General features: G+C 36.5%; 1 protein-coding gene across 1 annotated transcript in view; it reads left to right on the top strand.

The window, feature by feature from the left end:
* Window positions 1–8288, top strand: part of LOC144962486 (uncharacterized) — an 11410-nt gene extending 3122 nt beyond the window's left edge. The window contains exons 4-7 of the mRNA XM_078895475.1: window positions 2383–2482; window positions 3660–3856; window positions 4446–4581; window positions 5897–8288. Of these exons, the coding sequence (XP_078751601.1) occupies window positions 2383–2482; window positions 3660–3856; window positions 4446–4581; window positions 5897–5955 (492 nt within the window). The 3' untranslated portion in view covers window positions 5956–8288. The remainder of the gene's footprint in view (window positions 1–2382; window positions 2483–3659; window positions 3857–4445; window positions 4582–5896) is intronic.
* The last annotated feature ends 3546 nt before the right edge of the window (window positions 8289–11834 follow it).

Consider the following 11834-nt stretch of genomic DNA (forward strand, 5'->3'; position numbering starts at 1 on the left):
TTAGCTCAATTTGCTGCACTGCGGCAGACGCCTGGGTTATTCCAATCTTCCCTTGGAATAGACCCTAGAGACAAATTTCCCCTATGGGATGACTAAAGAGAATTTTATTTTATTTATTTGTTATTGTATTTTGCCATCCACGTTTATGAGTAATCCTCACTAAACTGTATTAACCGGACTATAAAAGTTCATGGTTACGCATCGTTTTGTGTGTAAGTCCGTTGCACTTCCGGATGGCAATGGTGTGAGTTTCTGAGCCAAGCGCACACTGTATATAAAGGGCAATATCAAGTGGCTATGTGGTCTTATGTTATGACACTCGTTTTCGGATCGGAAGGTCCTGGGTTCGAGCCTCGCTCGGCGTATAGTTGAGTCCTTGGAAAAGACTCTTTATTCACATTCTCTCACCGTACTCAGGTGTAAAATGAGTACCTGGCCGTTAACAGCGTTGTCTCTGATGAAACAAAAATTGCATTATCGTCTAACAGGCGTCATGTCTCTTTCTTTATTTTACGTGTTTGTTGACACCTAGGGACCCTTTGTAAAGCGCTTTGAGCACGATTAGTGGTATTGCGATATATAAAAGCTCAATTTATACGCAAAGCGATTAACAGTAACGGGTGCTGTCATGATAACATCAGCACTTAAAACATAGGATCTTACTGTTTGTGGTGCTATTATTTACAATTTTTCGGACAGGTAATAATAATAATAAATAATAAATAATAATAATAATAATAATAATAATAATAATAATAATAATAATAATAATATAATAATAATAATAATAATAATAATAATAATAATAATAATAATATATAATAATAATAATAATAATAATAATAATAATAATAATAATAATAATAATAATTATAATAATAATAATAATAATAATAATAATAATAATAATAATAATAATAATAATAATAATAATAATAATAATAAATGTACTTTTATATTGCGCGTATGCCGAAGCTTTGAAGCGCTCCACATTGACCATCAGTAAACAACATTACACACTGCAGATTCGGACATACGAACAAAACCTCACACGCATCCAATTACACTCATTACTCATTATACGCCTGAGTGAGGTGTCAGATCTAAATGAAGTGCATGTTCCAATAACTCAACATTTTGCTGCTAAAGCAGGACTTAATCAGGAGCCTTTATGTCAGAAGCTGACTGTAGATCTGAAAGAATGTATATGAAACATTGCCAAACAAAACAGAGAGAAAAATACAAGAATTGAGCTTTTATTGAGCTTTATATAGCGCAATATCCACTAAATGTGCTCAAAGCGCTTTACAAGGGGCCCCTGGTCAACAGCAACATTTAACATGGAGGACGGGACATGACGCCTGTTAGGCGATATTAAAATTTTTTGGACAAAGACAACGCTGTTAACGGCCAGGTACTCATTTTACACCTGAGTACGGTGAGAGAATGTGAGTAAAGAGCCTTTTCCAATGACTCAATATATGCGCCGAGCGCGAGGCTCGAACCCATGACCTTCCGATCCGAAAGCGAGTGTCATGTCACTAGACACAGCCACACCCTAAAAATCAGCCCTCCTCGAACGGGGGTCGAACCTCAGACATCCTGATTACTGGTCAGATATGCCAAACAGTGTCAGATAAAGTAGAAAGAAAATTACATTAAAAAATAATCCCCCCAAAAAAATCAGTCTGGCTTGAGTGGGGTTCGAACTTCAGACCTCCCAATTACCGGCCATTCTAATCTTCGTCTTTTTTTTTCTTTGGGCTTTTTGTGTGTTATATTATATATATATATATATATATATATATATATATATATATATATATATATATATATATATATATATATAATATATATATATATATATATATATATATATTGTTTCTTATTATTATTTTTTTCTTATATTTTGCTTTTTACTTCTTGTTTTGTTTTTAGTTGTAGTTTTAGATCTTTTTTAGTTTGTTTTTACTATCTTTCATTCCTAAATAGATTTATAATCTGAAGCGATTTGCTTTAGTGCTTGATAAACAGAAATGCTTTTTCTAGAGGTGCCTAAATGAGTCAATAAAGTGTATATAGTAAAATATAGGGAGTAAAAATGACTCTTATAATAGATACAACAATAAGTAAATGATGTTTTGACCTTTGTCCTTCTTCGGGTAGACAAGAAAAGGAAATATATTATATTACATTTGCATTCTTCTTCTTCTTCTTCTTCTTCTTCTTCTTCTTCTTCTTCTTCTTCTTCTTCTTCTTCTTCTTCTTCTTCTTCTTCTCCACCACCACCACTCCTCCTTCTCCTCTTCCTCCTCCTCCACCCACCTCTTTCTTCCTCTTCTATTTTACATATTTATTTATTATACAATTATGTTTGCACAGGATATTGCTCAAACAGCGTCCAGGGGAGGTCAGAACAAGGTGGTCATGGCGGGACCTCCATTGGGGTCTGGTACCCAAGGAAAACTCAACCAAGTTCAAGGTTGGCTTATTATCTCCCATTGAATTTTGCTTCGTGAACAGCTGAAAAAACAACTGACCTTTTATATAGTGCAATATCCACTAAACGTGCTCAAATCGCTTTACACGGGTTCCCTGACCAACAGCAACACGTAATAGAACGAGACATGACGCCTGTTAGGCGATATTACATTTTTTTCCGACAGAGACAACGCTGTTAACAGCCAGGTTTCATTTTACACCTGAATACGGTGGGAGAATGAGAGTAAAGAGCCTTTTCCAAGGACTCAACTATGCGCCGAGTGAGGCTCGAACCCAGGACCTTCCGATCCGAAAGCGAGTGTCATATCACAAGACCACATAGCCGCACAAGGATGGAGTGGGGAGTGTGACACTAAAATAAATTTTTGCTACCTAGTACAATGCCAAAACTGCGGTTATGCGATATTGTTACATGGTACTCGCCTACGACCGGAAGGTCCAGAGTTCAAGTCCCGCTCTGAGCGGCGCATCGTTGAGTTCTTGGAAAAGGCTCTTTACTCACATCCTCTCACCGTAAAATGAGTACATGGCCTTTAAAAACGTTGTCTATTTTGTGGAAAATTGAAATATTGCCTAACAGGCGTCATATCTCGTCTTACACGTTAAAAGTGTTGCGTTTGACTAGGGACCTCATGTAAAGCGCTTTGAGCACGTTTAATAGATATTGCGCTAAATAAATGCTCCAAGTTTTTATAATATACTGTGACCATTTATTTACATTGATTACTACACTTTCCTATACAAATGGTAGTAAGCAATTGCGTAAAGATACCGAGACACATTCAGGTTCGATGGTTCTCAGCGATGTGCACTTATTTGCAAGTCTTATAACCCAATTCCTTCTGGGCTCATTGTTGTAATGGAAAATATTAAACTAGGCCTATAAGTGGGTTCGGGTGTCAGACCTGCATATCTACTCGTCGGTCCTAGGCGATGTTTACTTATTTGCAGGTCTGATAACCAAGATTGTTATAGGCTGGTTTTTGTAATGGAAATACTCGTATTATCAAACCAGCGCAAATTATTCTTCATTACAACAGTATTAAATCGAGATCATAAGTACAGTGCGTTCGGCTATCAAACCTGCAAATATGTGCAGGTTTGTCCTGGGGCTTTGAAAGAATAGTTATTTTTTTTACTTTATTCCTTATTTCAAGTTTCAAATGAAGGCAGAGCCCAGACTCAGACAGGAACCGACAACAACAGCAACACACCCTTGGCCCAAGGAGCCCCTGTCAACACCAACGTACAAGGACCCCAGACACAGTACGTCATCAACAGACCCAATGCACAAGTCTCTGGGGCGCTGACCCAAACGGGGATGGGAGACGCACAAAATGCAGGAATTCAGCAGGTTTGTGGCTTCCTGGGCTATAATGATAAAAAATATTAATAATAACAATAAAATAATAATAATAATAATATAAATAATAATATAATAATAATAATAATATAATAATAATAATAAAAATAAAATAAATAAATAAATAAATAAATAAATAAAATAATTAATAATAAACAAAATAAGGAGAAATAAATAAATAAGGATAAATAAACATTTCCTTTATTCATCCTTTAGGGGAAATTTGTCTTTAGGGTTTATTCCAAAGGGAGACTGGAACAAATCAGGCATCAGCAAAGACTCTCAAACACCTTTTATCTTTCTTCTATTTTCAACTGACACTTATCTGTATCTCTATTTCTTATCAATACAAGTACAAGTGGATACCGAGTTCTAATCCCGCTGCGCTGTCGGGGATTGAGCAAGCTATCTCGCCCTAGCTGAGATTGCGGCGCTGCACTCCGGCTGACGCCTAGTTTGTTCCAGTCTACCTTTGCCCTTATTCTTGATTGTAAAGTGACAACTACAACAATGATGTTATCACTTTTTGCATAGTTGTTGTGTTCAATATTTAACATTACATCTTAACTCATCCTTCCAGAGCGTCAGTGGTTCGTACCCGTTCAATCCGGGCAAGACAGGATCGGTACTCCAAGCGCCACCCGGAACCGGAAATTCCCAATTCAACAATAACATTGGCAGCAGGAATAGCATGCTTAATCAGTTTGGAGGTAACGGTGAGTAGAGATGATGTGTTTCTCTATAGAATAAATGAAGCTGACGTCACTCAGCCCTTTGTTATTGTTTTCAAAGACCTTAAGATTGGTGATTAGTTCTCAATAAAGTACCATCAAGAGACTATAAACGTTAAAGGTTACACTTAGTTTTGTGTATATTAGTCCTAAACGAATAGCATCAAAAGTAATTGATGTTTCGAGTGTTACAAAGAATTAACCAATCAGAATATGTCCTGCCATCTAGCCCGTTCGTCCCCTTGACTATTTAGTTTAGGTCATCGAAAAAAAAAACGAGCAAATATTTGTTAATTCCATAGCTACCTTTAGTAATCATCATCATATCTTGTCGCGCCAGTGAGTCAGCCAGTCCCGGGCAGTCTGGTTGCATTCCCTCAGGTCAGCATTGGTGCAGTGAGGTCCCAGCGAGCATTCAGACAGGATGTGGTCCATTGTCTGTCTGGGGTGACCGCATGGGCATTCAGTGCCCGGTGAGATTTTCCATTTAAAGAGGTTGGTGGCGGTGTTTCCCACCTTTGCTCTAGCTCTGTTCAACGCCACCCATTCTTTTCTCTTGAGGTCCGTGCCTGCTGGGAGCTTTTCTGTTGGGGGCTGGAGGGCATCGTTTGCTGTCTTGTCCCATTCTACCCATTTGTCCCGGCGGAAGAATGCTTTAGTAATGCCAAAGAGATATTTAGGTGGTCGGAGGTTCGATCCCCACTCGAGACAAGCTGATTTTTGTGGGGATTTTTTTTTCTTGTATTTTTCTTTCTGCTTTGTCTGGCACTGTGTCATACACACCTTTTCATATCTTTATCTTACACCAGTGCCTGCTCCCTAATTTATACCGGGCTCCGGTGATCTCCCTTCAACATTTGCTGGATGAGAATTTAATGCTTCATACTCAATATTATAATTTGTATTAAATTAATTGCTTTTATTAAAGACATAACGTTTTCATTCTTACATTTAAAAAAAAACACATAAATTTCTCTTATTCTTACCATACTTACTTTAGATCGACCTACACATATATGCAGGTCGGATAAGCGAACGTAATTATCGGTTTGTGTTTAAACGTTGCTTAATGTAATGGTCAATATTTTACGTTTGTTTGAAGGTACTTCCATTACAACAATGAGCCCGTAACAATTTGGGCTATCAGACCTGTAAAAAAGTACACGTTGCTGAAGACTACTTTTTCATCCAGCTTATTTAGACATAATACCAGATAGATGTGGCAGGTCCCATATTATTATCGTTCCGTGTCATCTCAATTCATTTTCAACCCCCCCCCCCCCAACCCACCCACCGCCAGGACTCTCAGTAGATCCTTCCAGTTCTTCAGGCCAAAACAAAATCCAGACGGGTCCATAAGCGGGGCGGCGGGTAACGCAGTGGGGCCTCCAACCATTGGTCCAATGGCAGCCATGACTGGTGGTGGAATGAACAACAACAACAACGACGACGACGACGACGATAAAAATGATAACAAATATAACAACAGCAAGAACAACAACTACAATAACAATTATAATGCCATGTTTGGGCCTCCTAGTTTTTTCATGAACCCTGGGTCATCATTTGGTCAAAAGTAAACATCGGATGTGGAATATTATAATTATAATAAATAGTTGCATTCGTAATTTTTATATCTATAATATACTATAGTCGCGGGTAAAATTAAAGAGACACTTTAATAATTAATAGTGCATACACACGTTCATATAGCGTAAGAAATAACCTATAGATATACCGGGTGACTTAGAAAGACAGTCTCCTGTAGTTTGGAGCACCCCCCCCCCCCACTTCTTTATTGTCTCACCTAAAACGTTGAATTTCTTATGGCAAAAAAATCAACTATTTAGAATTATCTTGTCAAAATTTCATTTAAATTGAGAAAATTATCTAATTACTTTACACAACAATCAAAAACATGATGCCAAATTGAGTAATTTTAAAAGTACATGTTTTCTCATGTAGACGTCTAATTGATTTCACGGTTTGATTGGTTTCAATCTCTCAAAGTGAAGGTTTCTTTTGCACCAAAAATAAACAACCCATATGACTATTGTTTCATAAAGAAACATTCTTATGAAAGATTGTGTCACACAAGCAGTGCATTCTTACGGAAACTCATGGCATCGTGTTTTGTATGGCAAAGACATTTTTCGTCGATCCCGACAAAAAGAAAGTGTCTGCTTCGTTTTTCACAGAGCATTTATATATAGACGTGTTGCCCACTTGCAAAAAGATGTATCTTTATCCGAAAAATTATGATTTCATTTTTATTCAATACCGACCTCTGAAATTTGCCACGAGTTTCTGCTTCGTCAATTACCAGGACGTTTCATCGACGAATAATGTTGGCCGCCAAATTCTCCGGACTGCAATTCAATAGATTATCACTTCCGGAATGCCCTTTCGAGAGACGTTAATGAAATCAGAGATAACCATTTCAATTTTTTGGCAGGATTTCAGAAGAAATTAAAATATTTCTGGACAGAGGTCTCCAGTTTCCACGAAGAGTGATTCTTCATTTTCTTCCCCGTCTGCATCATGTTGTAAAAAACTAAGATAGCGCATTATCAATGCTATTTAAATGAATACATTACATTTCAAACATTTCTTGATAAAGGTGACATGATTTTTTTTTGAAATTCAATATTTAGTTCATGTGATTTTCTGATCGATAAGGAGAATTTCCTGTCTAACTTACACCATAACCAAACAATCGAAACAAAAATAGACCCACACAAAATAAAACACAAAGATTTGTCAATTTTACCATGGTCATTTAAATAACACTTATAATTGTTGAAATTACTTGAAATTTAGCATAATATAAAAAATTGATATTTGTAGAATACGTATGTAGCAATTGCAGCAATGTAATGGAATAAACAAACTAATTTGTCAAACAGGGGAGAGGTTTTTATGAACCACCGGGTATACATTTTAAAAAGTGGCGCTGTGCAACAGACAGTAAAAAAGAATAATTCACATTTTACATAACACTACGTAATATTAATAAAACATGACAAAACACAATATGACATAACATAATATAAAACAACATAACAATATATTACACAATATAACACAGCGAAAATTACATTGAATAAAACACAACGTACCATATCATGACGTAATATAACATGATATATTATAAACACATCATCACATAACATAGCATACCATAACACAACATAACAGTAACTTAATATAATATTACACAACATAACATAGCTTTCTATAACATAACATTACATAATCTTGTAACGGTTAGATAAACCAAAAGAACTCCGAACACTCTCTGACAGGAAAAATGCATTTAAAAATTCCTTGATTGATCATTACGAGGATAATAAGGCTGAGCAATCAGATTATAATACCTAACACCTTAATCTTCTAATACATGCAATGTCAAGTCATGGAACATACTATCATTGACAGATGAACCTGTCTAGAGCTGTTGTTTTTTGTTGGGTTTTGTTGTTGTTGTTGTTTTTTAAGGTTGTCCCCAGTATCAACAAACTGTGACGAGTATTCATAGATATAGATATAGCCAATAGTTTTCATTCTCTATCTTTTTGAGTAGATAAATTGAAGAGAATCTTAAAATAATATCAAAGTAATGTCTTGTAAAAATGTTAAGTTTTGCTCGTGTGAAAGTTTGCTTAAAATAAACAGACCAAATGTGTCCAAAATGTGCTTTGTTTGATTGTTATCCATCATTCCGTTTTCTTGTTTGTTGTTTTGGGAGTTCTGGTTTGTTTTTTGTTTGTTGTATATATGACCGGGCATTTTTAAATATTGCCAGCGCCGATGAATGGCAGGGTCAGGCAACGAATGTAATTGCAGCAAATGAAGTTAGATGGCATGGAAATAGTATCTAAAGTAAATAACTAAAGTATATCCAAGCGGAATCTATTTACAATTGATCCAAAATACATTACAATATAAATGAAATAAATATAAATATTGAGATTTTATATAGCGCAATATCCACTAAATGTGCTAAAAGCACGAGTTACGAGTTCAGCGATATAAAGAATGAATTTAACGTCACTGTTTTATTTGTTATTAATAAATTCTCACTAAATTGTGTCTGATTTAATGCTTAATGAAATGAATGTTAAAGGTGAAGGTTACTCACAGTATAAGTTAAGTATTGTGTGCTGGTCACGAAAGTTTTTGAGGGCAGAACTGGTAAATCTTTCATTCAAACGCATACCATTAATTATTTGTTTTTGTAAACAATATAAATAACTTTTCCCCCATCGACTCCATGCCCTTATTCTTGATTGTAAAGTGACAACTACAATAATGATGTTATAATTGATAATAATAATAATTGAGCTTTTATATAGTGCAATATCCACTAAACGTACTCAAAGCGCTTTACAAGGGTCCCTGACAAACAACCACACGTAACATGTAGAACGAAACATGACGCCTGTTAGGCGATATTTCAATTTTTTTGACAGAGACAATGCTGTCAACGGCCATGTACCCATTTTACACCTGAGTACGGTGAGAGAATGTGAGTAAAGCGCCTTTTCCAAGGACTCAATTATGCGCCGAGCGAGGCTCGAACCCAGGACCCTCCGATCCGAAAGCGAGTGTCATACCACAAGCCGCACTATTTTGCCTATTGAACGCCGCCTTTTGATCTTAATAATACGTCGCGTGCGTACAAGAGCGCAGCCACTAAAAGATAGGAAAGAAATTCTTTTTCACACTGACCAAACTTTATCCACAGTTATCTTTCCTTAAAGAGGAATTGATAAACTTCAGTTTTGCACACAATAAGACACTCGTTGAACATCTCTCTGTTAATAAATGTATTCTATCTACCTATCTACCTGGCAACATATAATGCGAGTTAGCCAAAAGTCCTAACATTATTCATTATGACCCGAAAAGACTTTTAATATTAAATAAGCAAAAGAATTATAGAAATTATTTTCTTTGGTCATTTTCTCTTGCTTAAGAAATGACAAATGGCGAAAGTTGAGAGATTTGCACCTAAAGAATAACGGTAATAGCTTCTCAAAAGCTCGCTTTATGAAATAGTTATTTTAGATTTTGGTGGCAGGCAATCAGTTTTTGGATTATTTTTCACTATAAAACACACGGCAAAGTAGATGGCAGACTCTGGTGTAAGATAACGATCTGAAACAGTGTGTTTTATACACCCTTTATATGGATGTATTATTTGCATTGTACATTAGTACGGCACTAGAGGAAGACAAAGAATGACTTGTCTAAATAACCTAAGAATAGCCAAATGTGACTTTAAAAGCAACACAGATTTCATGCGCACCGCAGAGGATCGTGATTCGTGGAGACAGCTGACCGACAACGTGCTCAAGAGCACAAGCCACGATGGATGATGATGAAGGTGCTATGCTACATCAGCATAAAGTGTCACGGACACAGGAAATCACATATTGGGACCAAGCAACACCCTATATAAATCACTATCATGGAACACATGTGAAAACTGATTAAATACTTCCATAGGTTTTTTAATAATTTAATTTGATATCTTTGATGTGCGGGTTTGTTTTTTTTTTTTTTGGACTTACTCACATCTCTCACCGCACTCAGGTATGAAATGAGTACCTGGCCAGTGACGTAGCTGTCTCTTTGTTTAAAAAGAAAAATAAACAATAAATTCCCTTTGTTCATCTCAAATGGGAAATTAGTCTTTAGGGTTTATTCCAAGGGAAGACTGTAATAGCCCAGGCGTCAGCTATAGTCCAGCGCCATAAAGTGAGCTCGGGCTAGGTGTCTTGCACAAAGGTCACACAGCGCAGCGGGTATTTGAACTCGATACCTTTCAAATACGAAGTAAAGATCATACCTCTGAGCTACGTTCCTCCACATGTAATAGTGCCTCACAGACGTGATGTCTCGTCCTACTTGTTAAGTATTGCTGTAGGCTTGGGACCTCTTTTAAAGCGCTTTGATCACGTTTAACTCTCTCCTTACCAGCTATTTTTAGAATTTTCCCCGAAAATTGACTCCCACCCAACACAAAAATAGACTTTTCTTACTCAAACAAAAAAATAACAAGTGACCTCTACAACACAGTTGTACGGTATTTATATTTGCAATGAAAGCATTTCTTTAAATTTTGTGATATACAAGAGAAATCAGAATGAGAAAATTGTCGGTTGCATTGTAACGAATGTGACGATTTTCCTATGGTTGGTAAGGAGAGGGTTAACTGATATTGGGTTGAATAAAAGCTGAAGTTTGTTAGGGATTTTTTTATTGAGTGTTAGGAACAAGACATTTTGACACAGCCTAATAGATAAACGCGCGCGCACACACACACACACACACACACACACACACACACACACACACTCACACATAAAATGATTTCCCAGAAAGATAACTTAGCGTTAGAGTTTATCCCGGTTTCCATAGCGTTAACCAGACAATAGCATGTTCCTGCTAGTTTTTAGATAGGACGCTAGTCTACCGCAAAGTACTTTTTGCTAGAACTTACAGCCCTTGCTATCCTGTTACTGATGGGGTGGGATCAGAAAAATATCTGAATTAAATAATATTATGGGATCTTTGCTTGTGAAGCGAGTGCTCTACCCACTGAGTTATCGAAACCTCCATACTAAAACTATTTAGAAGGCACAGATTTCATTTTACATAATATATGATATAAATTATATATGATATATAACTACGAGGGCTCTTTCAGAAATAACCGAAAAATGCCCATTGCTCAGCAACCAGTGGAGATTTTTTAATTCTGTAAACGACATGATATTCCTTATTTCCTTACAAATATTCCCAGAAATTATGAAGTGCATCATTTTGCACAATGAATTGCTAGACGATTTTAAAGATGGTGGCCCACCTTGAAACTTGGTCAAAGGAGGAAATCAGAGCTGTCATACGTTTTTTTGAACGCCAAAAGTCTGAATCCTACCGAAATTCATAAAGAACTTCAGAGTGTATATGGTGAGCATGTTATAAGCCGTACACAAGTCTATCACTGGTGTAATTTGTTTGAAGCCGGCCATTCCGACTTGACAGACAGGGAAGGGAGAGGGCGTTCGATAACTGCGACTCAGAAGACAATGTGAAGCGAGTTGATGAGCTTATTCGTCAAGACAGGAGGTTGAAACTTCATGAAATCGCAAGCAGTCTTGAAATTTCGGAAACTTCTGCCCATAGAATTGTATTTGATGAACTTGGCTACAGAAAAGTCAGCGCAAGAT

Source organism: Berghia stephanieae, chromosome 1, assembly GCF_034508935.2.
Source record: "Berghia stephanieae isolate SIO BIC M18660-M18661 chromosome 1, UCSD_Bste_1.3, whole genome shotgun sequence".
In the NCBI taxonomy this organism is placed as follows: Eukaryota; Metazoa; Mollusca; class Gastropoda; order Nudibranchia; family Aeolidiidae; genus Berghia; species Berghia stephanieae.